Here is a 22,251-nt window from a genome sequence, read left to right on the forward strand (position 1 = left end):
TTAGGCTTACTTAGTCTTGAATTATTTGCTGCTAAAGTGACCTTTTGACCATGCTGTGTGCGTGATGATATGTGTCTTTCTCTCACTGTGGCCAGATCTGCAGCTTGAGCAGACGAGTGTTTTATAGCATGCTTGTTACTGGACACTCACAGAAGTTCATGGGGGCTTTTGACAATGCCATCTGCCTCCCGCATGTCTCCTGCTCCTTCTGGTCTTTTTTCATCATAAAATAAGACAGAGAAAATCCAATTTTTTTTTACTATAGTGATAAAAACGCCCGCTGAATTAGCCATGTGGTCGTTGATTGCTTCCTCTTTCTTCCCCATGTGGAGGAAAAGGAAGCTGCTCATCGCTATTGTGGGATAAAAGCAGGAGCCAAAGTGATGGTCAGAAACACGACTTTACCCTGTCTGATGGGCTCCTTGTGTCAAATCATTACAAATGTGGAATAAAAAGCAGGTTATAACACTGTGAAAGCAGAATGTGGATTCTGCCCCAACAGTTATCAGTGCACTTCAATACTGCTGTAAAGCAGTAGTATAGATCTATACATCTGTATGTAAAATGTAGATTCTGTTTTGCAAAGGGTCATGAGGTTTCCTTGGTTTTGTATGTCCACAGTACTAGAAAATATGGGATGCCCTGGTAAGATAAGTTGTGACACCGAAAGGTATACAATCTTATGCATGTCTACTCAGAAGTAAGTCTTATTGAGTTCACTAAGACTTCCCCAGTTCAGTATGAATAAGATTGTTGCCTTAAGACCTCCCCCTGTTACACACACACACACACACACAGAGAGAGAGAGAGAGAGAGAGAGAGAGCGCTTTTTTTGAATACTTCTATTTCTTTTGCTCTTGAGTAATTTTGGAATTTCTCACACTGACAACTGATGCTGAGCCAGCTGTGCTCTGCCGGTTTTGTTTCCCATCACCCTTTATTCAAAATCAATACAGCATATGTGGATTATTTTATTTTATTTTTTTGGAGCTCAGCTTTCACACAGGTTCTGTGTGAAAAAGATACATCCAAATGTCAGCTATATCACTGAATGGGGGATTGTGGAAATCTGTGAACATATTCTGCATCCCGAAAAAGAGAAAAGAAAACATTCTTTTTGTTCTCTCTTGGGGGGTGTCATATAGAGGTCATATTTGCGCCTCGAGCCCCCCCACTATCCCGCACTTGTGCTCCTGCCAGTTGTCTCCTTGGCAAGGAGCGCAAGTTCGGTGTTTGCAGGCAAAGGAGCTGCTGCTGCCACCATGCCTATGCCACCATGCCCATGCAGCCCTATGCGACTGCGCAACATTGCACAGGTGCCACGGCACGTCCATCTCCCACTTTTTCTAAAAAACCCACAACACCTTTCCCCCCTTTTTTGCATTTATGCACTTCTCCGGCATGGATGCCCTTCTGCCACACCAGAGAGGCACTGAGGTGTCACTGCACAGGCACACTGCTGCATCCCACATGTCCCCCAGTGTTGTTGCTGTTGTTCCAAAAAATCTTATTTTTACCTATTTTGTATATTTATGCACTTCTCTGGTGTGAGCGCCCTTCTGCCACACTGGTGAAGTGCAGATGCAGTTCAGCAGCTATTCAGCTCACTGATCTGCCCCCTCCGGGCCATGCCTCCAATTGTCCGGGGCATGCCTCCAGTGCAACACTGGAGCAAGGCGACTGACAGCAAATGCATGTCTGCGCCTTGCTCACAGGAAACAGGAGAGTGTAAGTCCCCGACTTTTTAAAATTGGAGCTTCAGGAGAATGCCCTGTGATGGCTCCGTGATGGCAGCAGCATCATATACATTTTGTATATGATCACTGTACATTTTGCTTCCTTTAAAATCTATTTTAAAGTGTTTTATTCTGCTTTTATTTTATCTTATCTTGTACACCACTCTGAAATTTTCAATTGGGAGTGGTATATAAATATTGTAAATAAATAAATAAATATAAATTACCTGGCATCACTGCGGATCCATCCTGGGGCTTTCCCCTTGTCAAGACAAGCCCTTGATCACACACACACACACACTCATATATCCATTCAATCTATAGAAATGAAGAGGGAGGGCATGAGAATGCAATGGATTTTATCTTTAAATTTGTTGCGTACAGATTGAGTATTTATATTTTTGTCCTTAAACATTTCTATCATTAGTTTTAGATTGTCCCTGAAAAAGAAACAACAAAAACATTTTTTTTAAAAAAAAATGCATTATGCTTTAATAAATTTTGTGACTTCCTTTTCAGAATCTTTTCCTCCTTTGCCTTTTTTCTATCTGAGATTTATATTATGTGCTAGCAGGATCTGTGCACTATTAAACACGGAAATCAAAATAGATGGCTTTGGTCACCATGGGTTTTAAAATGTCAATGTGAATCCAAACAAGGATCTTCAAATACTATGAAATCTGTTCTTTCTCTTCTCTCTCTGGCAACATTTGAGTTTTGAATGTGTGGGTCTGTCTTGGAAGTGTAAAATATTAGACATTCCCCTCCCAAACATGTTTTTTGTATCTCTCTTGAAAATAATGTTTTATTTTATTTGTGGTAGTATTCAATGTTAGTCTTATGTAGAGTAGACCCATTGAAATGAATGGGACTTAAGTTAGTTCTGACAAACTTAAGTTGCATTTATTTCAGTGCACCTACTCTATGTAGGACTAACCTGATATTTGTATTCTGTTACATGATGTACCATAAGACCCCTGAGGCTGAGCAGCTTACAGTAAAAATTAAATACAACCATAAAAACCATAATGCCACAAAATCTCATACAGAATAAAACCAGAAGCAGAGGATAACATTAATACAGCAAAGTTCACAGCAACACCAAATACAATCCCCCCCCCCCCCCATACACACAGACCTTAAATCTCTACAGACATCCAAAAGATCTATAAACTGCTAAAAGATTGTCAGTCAGAAAAGCCTGGGAAAATAAAAAGGCCTTTGCTTGGCACCCAAAGAAATGCAAGGTTGGCAACAAGCCAATCTTGCTGGCCAGGGTGTTCCACAGCTGGGGTGCCAGGCAGGTATACGTTTATATCTTTCAGCTAACTTCAGATTTGTGAATCCATAGATTTATCTCATTCTCACACCCCCATGGGAGAATCTTGATGCAGTGAACATGAAGGCTGAGTTTTTCTTGTGCCCTTCTCTCTTTGTCCTCAATGTTCCTCTTTGTTAGCTCGCATTACACAGGAAGTGAGGGAAATGAACTCTTTCCCACCAAGATGCCTTTTGCTGTGAACCCCAAAAAGGAAAGGAAGGCAAATTTTAGGATTGGCAGCCTTTCCCACCTCCACCACAGTCCACAATGACATTCTAAATGAACTCATGAGAGTGTGCACTCTCCTGGCATAACTCACGGCAGCTTCGCCACAATAAATCTGTTCATGTTCAAGGTGTCACAAAACCCTCCTATGCGTTTTCTGTATCAGAATAACACAGCTGCCCCTTGGGAAGGATATAATGCAATATAACTTTATGTTCTAATATTCAGGATTTTTAAAAGCTTATATTTGCACACACACAAAAGCACTATGCTATTTTTTTTTTAAAGTACCATATCAGTAAATATGTATTTTTAACGAGAAGAAAATGAGCCATCTGTCATCCCAGAACATCGCAGCAGGGACTTTATTAGTCTGTCAACATCGGGGCCTGTCAAAGTCAGTTTTTCAATAGCGCAGATTTCATTTCTTTTTGGCATTTAACATGACAATTGTATTATGAGGGCGAGCATGACAGTCACTTCTGTTAAGTTCACTGCCTGCCTCTTAACGCTTGTGCTGTTAGAGCGATGAGAGGAGAGGGAGAAGTCTTCCTTCCTCTCCTTATTGCTTTGTTTGTTGGTACGTGAAACATTTTCATCCAACAGCCATTATTCCAAAGATGCTGAATAATGCCTGTCATATCAGATTGATAACAGCTGTCAGTGACATCACAGTGGGGAATTCTCCATCTGGGGAAGCCAGTAGTTGCTTATAGAAAACCTTGACATGGTGGTCACAGTCTGTTGGAGGACAGCGTTATGTATCCGAAGTCTTCCTTGGAATAAGGAGGGTATCTATTATTATTATTTATTTATTTATTTATTTATTTATTTATATAGCGCCATCAATGTACATGGTGCTGTACAGAGTAAAACAATAAAATAGCAAAACCCTGCCACATAGGCTTACATTCTAATAAAATCATAATAAAACAATAAGAAGGGGAAGAGAATGCACCAAACAGGCACAGGGTAGAGTAAAACTAACAGTATAAAAGTCAGAACAAAATCAAGTTTTAAAAGCTTTAGGAAAAAGAAAAGTTTTTAGCTGGAACCGAACTCCAAGTTCTTTCGCAGTCAGTTCTTCATTCTGATTCTAGGCTCAGCTCCACTATGAATAAAAATGTGCACATTAATAGAGTCACTGGGGGGCTGTCTATATGTGTGTGTGTGGGAAAACCCGTAGTGGCTGCGGATCTGCACTGTGTCAGTTATGCGACACAGACGCAGCTTCGCAGCCACCACAGGGCTTTCCCGCGAAGTTGTGGATTGAAAAAGTCAGGGACATCTCAATTTTTTTCAATCAGAGTGACATCAGTATGGCTCTTCTGCTGCCAGACATTGCTCCAGGGCCAATGTAGAGGTGTTGCCTGGCGGAAGGCGGACAGTGATTGGTGCCTGGTTGAAGGTGACTTCAGGAGTGGGAAACTGTGAGGTTTTGGAGGGAAGGAGCACCAACCTGGCGCTGTGAAGACAGCTCCTAGATTTTTCAAAGACCAATTCCTTTCAGTTTCCAAACATGGCGGTAATTGGGAGATGCAGTCCTCTACCACAGCTTAAAAGAGGAAGTCATGTAACTATATTGTAAACCACCCCAAGGTGGTTTGCCAGTTCAGTAGTACCTATTGAATAAATAAATAAATACTGGTAAAATATGAAAATCAAGACAGTTTTGCAAATGAACCTTTGTTTTTAATATTTCTCCTTATTTACACACTTAAGGCTGAACTAAAATGGCCCTCCCTGTTTCATCATCTTATTTAAGCTCAGAGAAATGGGGATGGTATTTCAATTTATTTTTTGAGGAGGTGGGGAAATTAATGTTTCAGGATAGGCATTGGCTTTGTCAGTGTTTTTTTTTTTAAAAAAAATTGCTCATTCTGTTTCTTTCTTGTGTAAAGGGGGAGAGAGAGAGAGAGAGAGAGAGAGAGAGAGAGAGAGAGAGAACATGTGGGCAGCCGGTGGACTTACTCAGGGCAGCCCATGACTACTCTCTCTTCCTCAGAGAAACAGAGAGTTCCTAGCAGTAGGCAGTGGCTGCTATCTCCTCTAGGCAGTATCTCTCTCTCCACCAATTTTTTCTAAATGTAGCTGTGAGTTGAGTGTTAATCTGCTGTATCTACTTTTGGTTTTGTCACAGAACTGAGATCCAAACACTACGCAAAGACTGTGTCCTTTCCTGCTTTTCTGGTCGATATCCTGTAGGTGGCAGCATGATATAGCAGAATAGCACATATACCCAAGTGAAAAAAGCAGCTTCTTTCTTATTTACAATTAAATGTCACATTTTCCCTGTTCTAAAAACAAACCAAACCACAAAAACCCTCACCGAAAGTTCTCTGTAGACCCAGAGGAAAATCTGGAGGGTCACAACATTGTCTAAAGAACCCATAACAACTATGAGTAGGGTATGATGAGCACACAATAAAAGAGTTATATAGGAAAACCACCCCTCCCAGAAAGAGCTATTCAGGGAAGCCTGAATAGGCTGCTATCCTCCTCCCAGAAAGTGCCAGCCTGGGAGGAGAATCATGACAGCTGGAGAGAGAAAATGAAAGTGGTGGAGCTTAGAGAGTAACAATCATGGAAAGAGATAGATCAGGATAGGAGGGCAGAGAAATAAAGGGACGAGGGCAGGAAGGTCTTTGAACAGGGGACAGAGAGTTGAACAATATAGATGAGGTGAACGATATGGAACGTATCTCGGCATGTCTTTCAGATATCTCAGCTTGGTTGCTTCACCGTCGTTTGAAACTTAATATGGCAAAGACTGAATTGCTTGTTTTTCCTCCTAAACCTTCTCCTCATCTCTCATTCTCTCTTACTGTCAATAATGTTACACTTACTCCAGTCAAGGACGCTCGTAGTCTTGGCTTTATATTTGATTCCTCACTCTCCTTTATTCCTCATATTGAGACAGTAGCTAAATCCTGTCATTTTTTCCTGTATAATATAGCCAGGATTCGATCATTTTTGTCTGTCTCTTCTGCCAAGATTCTTGTTCATGCATTGGTTATTTCTCTGTTGGACTACTGCAACCTTCTTCTCACTGGCTTTCCTTCTTCTCACATCAGTTTGTTGGTTTCTGTTCACCACTCTGCTGCTAAGATCATCTTCTTGGCTCGCCGCTCTGACCATGTTACTCCACTTCTGAAATCTCTTCATTGGCTTCCAATTCACTTCAGAATCCAATATAAACTTCTCCTGTTGACCTACAAAGCTTTTCACGGTCTAGCTCCTTCCTATCTTTCCTCTCTCATCTCACACTATTGCCCCGCTCGTGCTCTTCGCTCCTCTGATGCCATGTTTATCACCTGCCCAAGGGTCTCTACTTCCCTTGCTCGGCTCCGTCCATTTTCTTCTGCTGCCCCTTACGCCTGGAACGCTCTTCCAGAACATTTGAGAACTACAAGTTCAATCGCAGCTTTTAAAGCTCAGCTAAAAACTTTTCTTTTTCCAAAAGCTTTTAAAACTTGATTTTGTTCTGACTTTTATACTGTTAGTTTTACTCTACCCTGTGCCTGTTTGGTGCATTCTCTTCCCCTCCTTATTGTTTTATTATGATTTTATTAGAATGTAAGCTTATGCGGCAGGGTCTTGCTATTATTATTATTATTATTATTATTATTATTATTATTATTATTTATTTATATAGCACCATCAATGTACATGGTGCTGTACAGAGTAAAACAGTAAATAGCAAGACTCTGCCGCATAGGCTTACAATCTAATAATGGCGCTATATAAATAAATAAATAAATAAATAAATAAATAATAATGGCAAAGCTCTGGACAGAAGTGACAAGGCTGGGGTGTGACATTCAGGAGCCACAGAGGGGGAGTCTGAAATAGTCCATGGGAATTGACCAAAGTGTTGACTGGAGTTTTCTCTGAGGGATCACAGAGGCAGGGTTGTATCTTTGGAGTGTCCTCTTGGGAGAAGTAGCATGACTTGATGGTGGGCCAAGGAGAAAAAGGAGGAATTAAAGATAAATCCAACTTTGCACCTAATCAACAAGGTGGATGGTGACATCATGACTGGAAACGGAGAGTGTACAAGGAGAGGAATTCTTGGGAAGAGAATTGAAAAGTTCAGTCTTGGAAATAATGGCGAGCAGGCATCTAGTCCCACACATTTTTTAAAAAAATTAATACACCTGACTTATTGTGCAAATGACATCTTAATGACCAATGCTTATTGGATAGGAATAACTACTGAGCTGGTGATGCTGTTTGTTTATTTGTTGTTTCAACCGTCACGGTCATATCAACTTTACAAATGCATAGGTAAGCACACAAAAACTTAACAATACAAAAAAGTAAAATACAAAATGATACTAAAAGCTGGTGATGCTGAGAAATTGTCACCCTTGCAGAATATTTCTGTCTTCTCCATATGTTCTTGCCTTTCCTGCTGCCTGACATTTTGATTTCTTACATGTTGTTTCTTACTCCTTTCTTACCATATCTTTCCTAGTGTTGTGTCAGTTACATGGCTGCAGCTATACATCTTATATTGTATTATTCAAACTTCTCTAGTGAAGTAAGCTGAAGAATCACACACACCCATCACAATTAAAATCAACAATAACCCAGTTGGGAATATGCATGAACATTAGGACATGGATACACACACACACACACACACACACACACACACACACACACACTGAAAGCCAATTCAAACATACAGAAATTGTACATAGTACCATACTCACCTCCACATGCAAAGAGAGGTTTGTTTGTTTTGAAGAAGGGGTTTGGGGTAGCTTTTCTCATGGCAATTCCCCACATATATGCTGAAGGGGGTATTGCCATCTGTGGAATGTACCACATGCTCTTTCTGAATGGCTCTGAATAAAACATACTGAAATGTACGTTCTCTCCGCCTGTGGGTATCATATAGTCATAGGATGTTATGCTATATGCTGCCAGAGAACTAATCAAGGAAGCAGAAAGAACAGAAATTAAAAAAGGAGGCAAAGTATGGCCCAAAATGTAATGTTTTGTGGGTGAGAATATTCAAAAACATGAAAAGGAAATCTCTTCCTCCATTTCATCTGTATTTTTTTCTCCTTAAAAACACCCCTGTTTACTCTGGGAGAGTGTGGTGTCATTTTAAGCCTGGTATGTATGTGACACTTTGCTTTGCTTTTCAGGATGTGGATTTTCCCCCCTATCAGTTTGTGGATCCTTTTGTTGGCATAGATTCTCCATAATACCATCTGCCTTCATTACTAATGATTGGGGCTTTGCAACTTTTCTTGTTACTTCAGAGAAAATCTATGCTTGCTCCAGGAAACATGGGTTAGATCTACACTAGTGCTTTTTATCAATATTGAAGTGCACTGTTAAATGATAATTAGGCATTCTGCACACCACTTTTCTAGCTTTACATCACACTTTTTATTCTGCAGTGTCCAAAATACCACAACAGATGTTGTTGTGTGTACTAGGAGGTATAAATGTGCAAGAGGGATATAGTGTCACCATGATGGGATTGTATTGCTATGACATAAGGTGTAGATTTGGCCCGGGTAATTGGAAAAAATATTAAAAGGTTAGTGGTGGAGCGCAGCTTCTAAAAACATCCCCATCATCCAACCCAACGTATCTTATTTCTTTCAAGACTTTCCTGCCCTGTATCTGTTAATGCACAGTGCAAGGCCCTAAGTCCAAATGTACATTGTCCTGTAGTGAAGAACTCAATACATGAACTTTAAGAGGAGAGTTTTAGCTACCATGGTTACTCTCACATATTTCCAACCATTGTCTGTCTGATGTGGATTCCAGGTCTGTATATGCAGGAGCCACACCTCAGTGGCAGAGCACATGCTTTGCAAACAGAAGGTTCTCAGTTCAAAGAAGACTCTTAGTTCAAACCCTTCTGTCTTAACCCTGGGGGTGTGCTGCCTGTTACATTGATGTTCACTATGGTGATGTAGATCAGGGGCAGGAAACCTGAGACCCGGGGACCAAATACAGCTCTTCTGTGATCCCGGTCTGGCCTCCCAGATTTCCCCTAAAGGAAACCTAAAGGTTTCTCCATTCACTCCCCCCCCCCAACATTTGGTGGTTTCCTGGCTTTCGTACACCCGATCCAAGATGAATGAATGCTTTGCCTCAGTAAGCAGTTGTGTATGTGTCACTGGAGGTTTTCCCTACACATTTGTCCTTACATGGAGGGGAAGAATATATTTACATGCTAAATGTAACCATATTCCTTCTTTTTCCTGCTGTTCAGACACAGTATATCTGAAGTTTCTTCAAGTGAGGAGGTGGAACTGAATGTCACTAATTTTCCTTGATTCTCCAAGTTGTGTGGAGAACAAATTCTCCAAACTTTTAACATTACTGATTCATGTTATGTCTCACCATTATCCCTAGAATCCCACCTCTAGCAACATAGACAATTCTCCTCTATGGGCTTGTTTCCAAGATTATTTACTTAAAACTACACTTAGGCCACCTTTAAGGGTAAAACCCTCTCAATTAGTATTACTTTCACTGAGGTTGGAATCCTATATACACTTAACTGGAGCAGCAGGGATCAAGACTTTGCCCTCTTCTAAAGAGGCAGGAGCAAACAGAGAGAGAGAGTGGCTGGAAGGAAGGAAGGAAGGAATTCTATCTCTGAGACCCACCATTTGCCATCTTGTGAACTTAAGATGTCACTTTGCTGCCCCCACATCAAAATGGTGATCCTTTTTGCACACACTCCCACTCCACCTAATTTATTTTATGTGTTTATAAAATCATTTTATACCACCTTTTCGCTTTAAGAAGAGCCCCAGACAAAGTCATTTGCAGACAGAATTAATTAATTAGAGATGCAAACTGTTTTGTCTTAGGCTTGCAATTGGCTTCCAGGAGCTGATAATGCTCTTCTCAGAGAGCCAAGTGTTATAGGCCCTAACTTCTTCTCCAGCAGAATTCCCCTCTAGTCTGCCTCCCATCCAGCCAACCTCAATCCCCTCTCACTTTCAGCCAACTCTTTCACCTGATTTCCCAAACCCATCTCCCTTCCCTTTAAACTCTACTTATCAGCTGTGCTGGCAAGGGCAACAGCAGTCCAGGCAGCTATATCTTTAACTTGCTTCTCTGATGATTGGCACACTATGCAGGAGCACATAGGATCTGAGGCCTCCAAAGCCCTTACATTTCCCAACGGCCATGAGGCCATTAGGCCTATCCACTGGTGTAGTGGAGCCAGGGTTCCCAGAGCTGCAATACCAAAGCTTTTTTATTAGCAGGGACACTTATGTCATCTCCTACCCTATGTCTTCAAACTTTGCTATTCCCTCTGAGCTTTGCTATAATTCTCATAGTAGCTGGGAAGAAATGAATTTTCCCGGCCACATTATATTTTCCTTGTTGTAATGTACAGTGCTTTGGGGTGGCTTGGTCTTCTGTGGGCAATGTAGAAACCCATTAGCTTTATAAAGAACCTCTCCTGGTGAAGACACTAGAACTGGTTTGTTGATAGGGATCAAATGAGGTGACTAGGGCCACAGCTAGACCTAAGGTTTATCCCTGGATCATCCAGGGGTCAAACCTGTTCATCTAGGTGACACACAGGGGATCCATTGCTCAGGCAGAGGTGAACCCTGGATGATCCCAGGATAAACCTTAGGTCTAGCTGTGGCCTGAATGTTTAGACTCTGCTTGGGGGCATGGCTATAAGGAATGTCATAGTGAGTGCCTCTACATAGAATGTCAGGCACTGGTTAGGGGTGGTAGAGACCTCCCTCTTTCCACATCTCTGATGTTGCCAAACTACCAATCCCTCCATCAAGACAACCACTATGATCCTGTTCAGATGACATACTAAGCCATGGTGATTAAGCATTTTGAGCTAAAAATTACAGTTCAGCGTGTCACGTGAACCATGACTTAGCATGTCGTGTGAGCTATTCCTAACCATGATGACTTTATAGCCATGGTTCAAACACACTCACTAACCATTTGCTGTGAAATGGTTAGCGGCCTAACCAGGGCTTACTGTATCATCTGAACAGTCCCTGTATAACATATAAAGGGAAATGGAAGTGTAGTTTGGAGATAGGGGGCTCATCTACACCAAGCAGGAAATTGCACTGTGAAAGTGGTATGAAAGTGGTATATAGAAAGCAGGAGCCACACTACTGCTTTATAGCAGTATTGAAGTGCATTGACAATAATTGGAGCCCATTGACACATACCATATACTACTTTCATGCTGCTTTCATGTTGCTATATCCTGCTTGGTGTGGCTCCTGCCTCTTATATATCACTTTCATAGTGCAATATCCTGCTTGGTGTAGATTAGGTCCTTGTGATAGGTGGGGTGATGAACAAGGTTTTGAACTTCATGGGCCTGCTCTGGATTTGGATTTGGAATAAACAATGTTATTTTCCTATTCTGGAGGAAGTAGTTCAGCTTATGTCTGACCCAAGGCTCATGCGAGCTAAGGTGGGATCAACTGTCACTAACGGTCATCCTTTAATTCAGCTCAATGCTTACACAAAACACTGTTGTTGTTTAAATGGATACTGTTGTTTGATACTGTCGTTTTTTATAGTTTTGATGGTTTACAATTTTGTGTACTTTTTAATGTTCACAGTTTTTAACTTTTGTAACCTGCCCAGAGAGCTTCAGCTATGAGGTGGTATAAAAATTTAATAAATAAATAAATAAATAGAACTGATCTGCACCATGCTCGTACTTAACACACTTTTCCTGAATGTGAATGAATTGGCCCAACCGCTCAGTCAGGCAACATAGTTTTCTTCATTAATGCAGCCTCAAAACATCAAGGGTTTTGCTATACAGTACTACATTAAACTGTAAAGTCATTAATTGGTTGGTGAAAAACAGGTCTATTAATTGCTAAATTCTTTAACCAGTGCTATTTAGATTTAATAACAGATTTGGGAGGGGGGAACCCCTATTCGCTTCAGTTACACAGAAAGAAAGCTGTTAAGAAATGTAACATAGCTTGCCCCGAGGGATTTATGTTCTCCCAGAATGTTGCAAGAGTAAAAGCTGGGAATACGTGTATAAAAACATCTTGTCTAAATCAAAATTACAACTCAAATCAAAGCTTCCCCTCCTCCTCATAACAATCTCATTAAGTACTTAATCTGTTAATTGCATGTCTTTGATAGGTGGAGAGGGTTGGAATCCCTGCAGAGTTTCAGAGCCAGAAGCAAAATCAATGGGGTTCTTACAATGCTCCCCAAGTCTCATTCTGTCTGATTCTACTAAACTTGTACATACAGTAGTGTTCTATCGTGTCTGATATGAATACCTTTATTGAATAAGTCTTCTGACCATGATCGTGTCTGTTAGATATTAAATGTATACAGATGGCTGCAGGGCAATAAGTACAAATTTGACCTTGGAACAGCCAATAATAATAACCTCTAATTCCATTGCTATATGTTATCAGTAGCACCAATAAACTGATTCTTTTAATACAAAGGACAAACATCTGTGTTTGTTTGCATGCTTGCAAAATGTTTCCAAAATATTCCTGCCTCCTAGGAAGGGGAAAAAAATATCTTGATCAATTGGCTGAGTGTGGCAGTGTAGCACTTAGCTAAAAAGAAAGAAAAAACAACCACAGTAAGCAAGCTGTTATGGCTAATGAACACAAATTAATGTATTATGGTAACAGCTGAATCCACCTTACTAAAGTGGAATAAAAGGAGTATCTATAGAAATATAGGTAGGCAAAATGTGAGTTCAGAATTGATGAAAAGAGTCAACATATTGACACTGTTTAGGGTCTATAGACGACATGCTCAGCCACTGTGGTTAAACATTATGGCTTAGTGTGTTGTGTGAACTTGGTGGCTACATAACCATGGTTTAAACATGCTCACTAAGTATTTGCTGCAAAATTGTAAGAGGCCTAACCATTGTTGTCTGCACAGGCCCATAGAATCCAAGAATGAAGGCAGACAGCTTGTATTATATAATGCCTCAAATATGTATTTGAGTGCATAATATATGCATAAAATATGCATAAAAACCAGGTGGAAGGTCATTAAATTTCACATTTGAATACCTGAAGCAAAAAAAGAAAGACCCTTTTCCAAGCCTTTCTATGGAGTCTACAGTTCTAATGCCACTTGAATATCAAACACTCTGAAACCTGTATTCGAATAATTTATCCCACTGAGAGCTCCAACTTAGTCCCTATAGGGTGCAATCCTATGCCTGTTTAGACAGAAAAAAAAGTCCTACAACTTCCAGCATGCCTCAACATAACTCGGAAGGACTTTTGCATGCATCTACAACTATAAAAGTTGTAGGACTTTTTTTCTGTTTAAACAGGCATAGGATTGCACCCTTAATAGCTTTTCCCCATCTCCCCCTTTTTCAAATGCAATGATCTTGTTCAATATTATACATGCGAGAGACAGGCAGACAGAAAAATCAGACATATTGAGAGATAGCACAATGACTTAGGGCACAATCTGACGTATGTTTAGGGCACAATCTGACGTATGTTTAGACAGAAATAAGTCCTACAACTCCCAGCATCTGCCAGCCAGCTATTATTATTTATTATTTATTTATTATTTAAAACATTTTTATCCCGCCCTATATCATTAAGATCTCAGAGTGGCGTACAGATAAAAACATAAGTATAAAACAATAAATATGGGATGCTGGGAGTTATAGGACTTATTTCTGTCTAAACGTACATAAGATTGCACCCTTAATGGATGAAAGCAACACAAGCTCTGACTGTGAGTATAAAATTGGGGGGGGGGAGAGATTGCCAAGGAACATCTGGCAAACAAAGTCTGAGAAAAGACTCTTGAGCTTACTTTCACTTAAACAGAGAAATCTGTGGGTGGTTTCAGATGACACAGCACTGCTTTCTGGTTACTTATAATCTCATTGTGCAACAGTTGCTTCCATGTGGGAAGGCAGTTTTCTATACCCACTGGCCACGCAGTTACCGTGCCCTTGCTAGCTAACCCACAGTAGCATGGAGGTAGCGAAGGTCAGCTTTACTCCTTAGCCTTCCGCCAAAGATTACCAGCTCTCCACATAGATGCAGCCATCATGCAGTGAGACAGGCAGTTGCTACACAGCACTAAATTGACTCCAAACTACCTGGAATACTCTTTTTCAGTGTGTGTACTGTAAATATGTACTTCTCTTCTTTTCAGCTATTTATGAGCAGTCATGTGAAGCCTATCGGCACCAAGGGAAAACATCTGGCTTCTACCACATTGATTCTGACGCAAGCGGTCCGCTGCCACCACTCTTAGTCTACTGCAATATAACTGGTAAGATTCATGTCTGCGTTTAGCACTGGGCTATATTTCCTTTTGGGATAAAATATATGGCCGAAAATTGGTTTCATCTTTGTGTGCCCATGAAATAAGCTGAAGGAGGAAAACAGGGGTGATTTGTTCAGCTGATGTCAAAATTGGCACAGTCTTAGGGGACTTTTAATGTTAAGTAAAAGAGAAGGAGTTACTATAATGAGTAAAATGCAGTCACTGAACTTTATCCTACTGGAAAACCATAAGCTCATAGGTCATCTGGGGCATATGGATTGCAGCACATTTCACATGTGCAGCTAGAAGCACAACTCAGTCATCATCATTTACTGTGGGCATCATCAGACGAGTGTTTTATTGCATGCTCACTACTGCCCAGTTATGGATGTCCTGTGCCCCCATCCCCACCCCGCTCCTCCTGCTTATTTTTCCATTGCAAAATAGACCCCTTTTAATCTGACTTCTTTTTTAAAAAATGGAATGTGTCACGATCTCCTGCTGTGTGGAGGAAAAGCAGTGCAATAAAAATGACCCCTGAATGGGCCACGTGGTCTATGTTTACTTTCTCTTTCCTTTCTGGGAAGAAAAAGGAAGTAATGAAGAACAAACACAGAGGCGGAGAAGCAACAGTAATGAAACACAATTTCCACCTGTGTGATGACGCTCTGTGTCTGCTTGTTCTGTGCCTGTATGATAATATTTGCAAGGGGTGTAAGGCAGAGATAAGCAGAACTGATACATGTTGTGATGAAGCTCCTGTGTGAGAAATCTGGCTGGCTATTAGCTACTGAGTCATGTTTACATTTGTTGTTGTTGTTGACATACAAAGCCCTAAGTATCTCAGGACCAGGAGACCTAGCAGACAGTCTTTTCCTATTTAAATTGGTTGACTTTTAAGATCTTCAGAGGAGGCCTCCTTTTTGTTTGTTTCATGACCAATAGAATGTCATCATGGGGAACATGGGCGGGAGGGTACTGTTGAACTCATGTCCTTGTTCGGTTTCCCGTGGACAACTGGTTGGCCATGGTGTGGACAGAATGTTGGACTAAATAGACCCTTGGTCTGATCCAGCATGGCTCTTCTTATGTTCTTACAAGAATGCCTGTGCACACCATTAATAAACATCACACATGTTGTTGTTGTTGCTGCTGCTGCTGCACTCATGCATATGGTAACATTGATATTGCTTTCTTGCATTGTTTTATCCCAGTGCACTCATGCACATTGGTTACATGGCTGAAGGGAAGATGTAAATGAAGTGAAGCATCTGAAAGCTAAGACAGAATGCACATGTTCCAATTCCACAATTAATTTTAGACATTATACTAAATTAAATTGGAATTCAGGGGGATTGAATTCCTCTTCACTATTTTATAATATCATGGGCAGAAAAGGCCCTTCTTCTTCTTCTTCTTCTGCTTCTGCTTCAGCTTCTTCTATTTCTCTCAAATTAAATTTTCATTCTGAGTTAATTAGGCAATCATTGTACATGAATTAAACACTTACCTATTAATTATTAAGAATGTTTTAATTCAGGTGTAAAAAATATTTATGTGTCTGTGAAAACAGAAGTTCAGTCTTTACAAAATCAGGATAAAAGACTGGAACCTGATATGTTTCAGTAATTTCAAATTCCTTCTACATCTGTTCTTCAAAACAGAATACGTTCAAACTATCGGCTATTGTTTTTGTGCATAAAAGGTGGGGGGGGTTGAACAGTGAATATGATGAATCAACCTTCTATCATTTTCTTTCTGTTCTCTCTCTCTTCACCCCACCACCATGTTTCTTTTCTCTACCCCTGAATTTTAGATGCCATCCCCCCCCCCCATCAGATGCACAATGAAAGGCTTTAGCCCACTGATTTCAGAAAAGATTTGGGTCACTTCATTCATCTCTTTTTAATTTTTATTTATTTATTTATTTGCAAGAGGATGCACAACAGTTGGGGCTTGATCCAGGCCACCATGGACAGGAAAATATCTCCAGAGCAGGATTGGGAAACATTTTTATTTTTATTTTTGTCCCAAGAGCCGGACTCCATTTTGAAAAGGCTCTTGGGGGCTGAATTCCACAGCCCCAAACCACAGCAGAGCTCCCCAATCCCTGACCTAGGGTATAAGAAAGTCCTGTTTCCCTTGCTTCTCATGTACATAGATGCATGCAAGCTATTGTGTGGTAGGTGTATTTGTGTGTGCATATGTGTGTGCACATCCCAAATTGGGATGCCACCAGCTTGCATTCCTCAGAGGAGCAGAGGGCAAGTGTAGGATGGGGATATGGGAAGTGTGCATGAGCCTTACATTTCTGGTAATGCCTGGTCAACTGAGGGTCCGTGTGCTACAGTGAAGAGGAGAACACAGAACACTTCTTATACCCTGTGGAGATAGCTTCATGTGCAGATGCTACGCCCATGGTAGATTGGATTGAGCCCTTCATGTGTACCCCAAAATGTGTAATAGAGATTTGAAATGCAGGAAAGCCATGCAGGCAGAGCCGCAAGCAACTGGGTTGGAAAACATGTTTGCTCTCAGTTTATATGGGAACTGAAAGCATCATCACATGGGGGAAAATCATGTTCCCTTACCTTCACTTCTCTGCACTTCTTCATTCTTTCCGGAGGGGAAAGAGGAAGTAAGTAAAGACCACATGCCCCATTCAGAGGCTGTTTTTATCATGCCCCTTTTCCTGCATATAGCAGGAGATTGCAGCACATTCCATTCTTTTATTTATTTTTAGAAAGGTCAGATTAAAAGGAGTCTATTTTGCTACCAAAAAATGAGTGGAAGGAGCAGGAGGTCCCCTAAAGGACACAGACACATCCGTAAGTGGGCAGAAGCATGCATTCGATAAAATGCTTGTCTGATGAACCTCTGAGCCTTAGGCTTCCTATCTGAATATGGATTGCTCCCTCTTTCTTAAAAGCTTCAGGGGTGCTACTGATATTATTATTATTATTATTTAATTACTACTTTTATTAATTTTTCACATAAACAAAACACATAAGGAAAGGTAAAACAACAATACAAACTATACAAACTACATCACAACATAAACAACTACTAAAATGGTCACAACTACTGATCATTTTCTTCAGCACTAAATCCATAGTTGTTCACGCCATGGCATGTACTGGCTTGCTAAGCTGAAACTATATACTGATGATTGTTTCGAATGAGCCCTTCACACACCCCAAGGGGACTATGTTTTAACCTCAGTGTCTGACTGATTAGGTTACAATATCCAAAGCCATTCCCCTACTTTGTTTCTCCTGGTGTTTCAGGCTTCTTCTTCTTCTTCTCTCTCTCTCTCTTTGTGCTCAGACCCCAGGCCAAGAAATCAATAACACTTAGAAGTTGGTATGACAAGATCAATGCTTAATTTTAACTTGTCCAGGTATTTATCCATTATTGAAAGGCTTGTTGTTGTTGTCTTTGAAAAGGCTGGGAGCTGGAACAATGAAAATCATTTTCTGTTACTGCCAAGGCTAGTGCCCCACCCCCACCCAAAAAATCTATCTGGAAAACACCATAGAGAATAACGGACTCCTAACCATGAGGAGGGTCTTTTGCTTTCACATCTTGGAACCTGATCTTTCTATTCATAAGATTATAGTGCCAATAGCAGCTCTATTCCCCCTTTTTTCCCAAGAGGGGAAGAAATTATCCACACAATGTAGCAATGTGTAAAACATGGCTGTATTGCCAGAGTGTGCCATGGGAATGGTGTGGACAGGTATCTACTAGGAAGGATATTTTATGGTCAGAAGAAAAATACTTAAGTGGCAAATTCCATATTGGGGCAATATATTGATGAAGAACTGATCTGGATTGGAAATTTGCTGTGGAGAGTAGTGGGGCTTTAAGCCTTCGCGCACACACCCCACAGTGGTCTCAATCTGGATCTCTCTCTCTCTCTCTCTCTCTCTCTCTCTCTGTGTGTGTGTGTGTGTGTGTGAGAGAGAGAGAGAGAGAGAGAGGGAGAGAGAGAGAGAGAGTAATTTATATTGTCAAAAAGTTATTCATAGAAACAAACAGATCACATTTAGTGGTGTAAATTGCAGGTATGCCCCTCCCCCACATCCACCAGTCAGGACCACAATAGAGGACAACAGCAACAACAAGAACCCGACTTTCAATTCTAGGGTACCCCAGATTTGTCATTTGCATTTACTTTTAGTAAAAGAAAGAAAGAGAGAGAGAGAGAGAGAGAGAGAGAGAGAGAGAGAGAGGGGGGATGGGCGAAATTGACAAGTGCTCACCTTGCCACTGCTGATGCCTGCCTCCACAAGCCAGGCTGTGAGGTTCTTGAGCACTCAGCAACCACCCACCCAGGCTTGCAGCATTAATGGGGGCTGCCATTAAAGCAGCGGGGGGCGGGCAGTGCACAATTTACTTTGTGTTAATAGGACCTTTAAGGCCCACATTGGCATGGGGAGGGGGGAAGTGCAGTTTCCCAAGGTGACTGAACTCCATATCTGACAAATCTAAAGGTGCAGTTTAGAGACATGAGAAGAGCTCATTTTCCATTTCACTCATTTTAAACAACCAAATATTGCATTCCCTTGGGGGCTGTCTATATGTGGGGAAAGCCCCGTGGTGGCTATGGATCTGAACTGTGCCAGTTATGCAACACAGGTGCAGCTTCGCAGCCACCACAGGGCTTTCCTGCAAAGCTGCAGATTGAAAAAGTCAAAGACTTACTCTGACTTTTTCATTAAGTGCAACATCAGTACAGCTCTTCCACTGTCTGCTGTATCATTTGCCCAAGTAGTCCATTTAAAGGGATTATCTATCTGTGTGTGTGTGTATGAGTGTGTGTGTGTGTGTGTGTGTGTGTGTGCCATGGAATGAACAGCATAAGGGGACAAAAAGATCAAAAGTAAGACACTGTCTTAAACTACATGGGAAAAGTGAGCAATTCAGGATGAGTTAAGTTGGGACCATGGGGTTCTGGACTTCTTCTATTTCCCCCTACAGACACCTCGAAGTACAGACTGTCTTGATGCTAGATTGTGGATTACTACTATAACAGAGTAGCATGTTTAAGGACTTAAATTTCAAGTTTACAGGAGATGTAAACTTCAAGGCAACAATGGATGAAGGCCCATGCACCAAAACACAGAGAACAGCTCCAATAGTGCCCAAAATAGTGTCCACAACAAAGTAGGAATTAAGCCAGACTATAAAGACATCTTCGATGTCTATATACTAATGCCCAGAGTATGGGAAGCAAACAGAATGAACTTGAATTCTTAATACATGAAGGAAAATACGACTTGATCGATATAACTGAAACTTGGTGGTATGACTCCTATGACTGGAAGATAGCAATTGAGGGATATAACTTGTTCAAAAAGAACAGAAAAAAAATGAAAGGGAGGCAGTGTTGCACTATATGTTAAAAATACTTATCCCTGCACAGAAATACAGGAGGATGAGCCTGGGAGCCCCATCAAGAGCATCTGGATTAAAATAAATGGGGCAAGGAATAAAAGGAACATGATAGTTGGAGTCTATTACCGACCACCCGATCAAGGAGAAGACAAGGATGAAACTTTTGAAAAGCAAATTGTTAGTGTTTCAAGGAAGTGTGATGTAGTAGTGATGGGGAACTTCAATTACCCCAATATCTGTTGGGAGATTCTGCCAAAAGTGGCCCTTCCAAGAAATTCCTGACATGTGTAGGTGACAACTTTCTACTACAGAAAGTGGAGGAAGGAACTAGAGGATGGGCTATCCTTGACTTGATACTGACCAATAGGGATGACTTAGTGGATGAAGTGGTAGTTATGGGAACTCTGGGGGAAAGCGACCATGTCATACTTGAATTCTCGATTTTAAAGGAAGCAAAAGCTGAGTGTAGCCATACATATACTCTGGATTTTAGGAAAGCTGATTTTAATAGAACTGTGATAAGTAAGGTCCCATGGCAAGTAGCCCTAATGAGAAAAGGAGTCCAAGATGGGTGGGAGTTTTTTAAAAAGGAAATTTTAAAGGCATAGTTACAAACAATTCCAACAAGGAAAAAAGATAGAAGACAACAGTAGAAACCAATATGGCTTCAGAAAAAAACTTAGAGAAGACCTGAAAACAAAAAAGGATACATCTAGGAAGTGGAAGGAAGGCCAGGCCACAAAAGAAGAGTACAGACAGGTAGCACAGAAGTACCGAAATGGAGTCAGGAAGGCTAAAGCTGATAATGAGCTGAGACTAGCGAGGGATGCTAAAAGCAATAAAAAGGCTTTCTTCAGATACGTGAGTAGTAAAAGACAGAGGAAAGAAATGGTGGTTCAACTGCTAAATGAGGATGGTAAATTGATAACAGACAACAAAGAAAAAGGCTGAAGTGCTCAATTCCTACTTTGGCTCAGTCTTCTCCAAAGAAGCAGGTCTATGACCTGAAAACAAACAAAAAAATTAAGTACAAGCTGAAGGGGCAGGTTTGCAGTTTGAGATTGATAAACAAATGGTCAAGGAACACCTAATTTCTTTGAATGAGTTCAAATCTCCAGGGCCTGATGAGCTGCATCCTAGAGTACTAAAGGAGCTGGCGGAAGAACTCTCAGAACCGCTGTCTATTATCTTTGCGAAATCATGGAAGCCGGGTGAAGTGCCAGATGGAGGAGGGCTAATGTCCCTATCTTCAAAAAGGGCAAAAAGGAGGAACCTGGGAACTACAGAGCAGTCAGTCTGACATCCATCCCTGGGAAAATTTTGGAGCAGATTATGAAGAAATCAATCTGTAAGGACCTTGAAAACAATGCAGTGATTACTAGAAACCAGCATGGATTTGTCAAGAAGAAATCCTGTCAGACTAATCTGATCTCATTTTTTGATTAGGTAACCTCCCTTGTGCACTGTGGGAATGCTATGGACATAATATATCTTGACTTCAGCAAAGCTTTTGACAAAGTGCCCCATGACATTCTGAATAGCAAACTAGCTAAAAGTGGGCTAGATGGAACAACTATTAGGTGGATCCACAGTTGGCTACAGAATCAGACTCAAAGAGTGCTTATCAATGGTACCTTCTCAAATTGGGGGAGGTAACAATTGGGGTAGTGAAGGGCTCAGTCCTGGGCCCAGTGCACGTCAACATTTTTATTAATGGTTTGGATGAGAAGGTGCAGGGAATGCTTATCAAATTTGTAGATGACACAAAATTAGGTGGGGTACCTAATACCCTGGAAGACAGAAACAAACTTCAAAGTGATCTTGACAGGCTGGAGTGCTGGGCTGAAAACAACAGAATGAAATTTAATAGAGACAAATGCCAAGTTCTACGCCTAGGAAAAAGGACAAATGCACAGTTACAAGATGGGTGATACTTGGCTCAGCAATACTACAAATGAGTAGGATCTTGTAATTGTTGTAGATCGCAAGTTGAATATGAGCCAACAGTGTGATGTAGCCGCAAAAAAAGCAAATGCTAGTTTGGGCTGCATTAATAGAAGTATAGCTTCTAAATCGCACGAGGTACTGGTTCCCCTCTATTCAGCCCTGGTTAGGCCTCATCTTGAGTATTGTGTCCAGTTTTCGGCACCACACTTCACGAAGGATGTAGACAAGCTGGAGCATGTTCAGAGGAGGGCAATGAAGATGATCAGTGGTCTTGAAACAAAGACCTATGAGAAGAGACTGAAAGAACTAGGCATGTTTAGTCTGGAGAAGAGAAGATTG

General features: G+C 41.0%; 1 protein-coding gene across 1 annotated transcript in view; it reads left to right on the forward strand.

Moving 5' to 3' along the window:
- CNTNAP5 (contactin associated protein family member 5) overlaps window positions 1-22,251 on the forward strand; it is a 417,358-nt gene that overhangs the window by 258,400 nt on the left and 136,707 nt on the right. Inside the window, exon 12 of the mRNA XM_063116699.1 lies at window positions 14,452-14,571. Within this exon, the coding sequence (XP_062972769.1) occupies window positions 14,452-14,571 (120 nt within the window). The remainder of the gene's footprint in view (window positions 1-14,451; window positions 14,572-22,251) is intronic.

This window comes from Elgaria multicarinata, chromosome 2, assembly GCF_023053635.1.
Source record: "Elgaria multicarinata webbii isolate HBS135686 ecotype San Diego chromosome 2, rElgMul1.1.pri, whole genome shotgun sequence".
Lineage (NCBI taxonomy): Eukaryota > Metazoa > Chordata > Lepidosauria > Squamata > Anguidae > Elgaria > Elgaria multicarinata.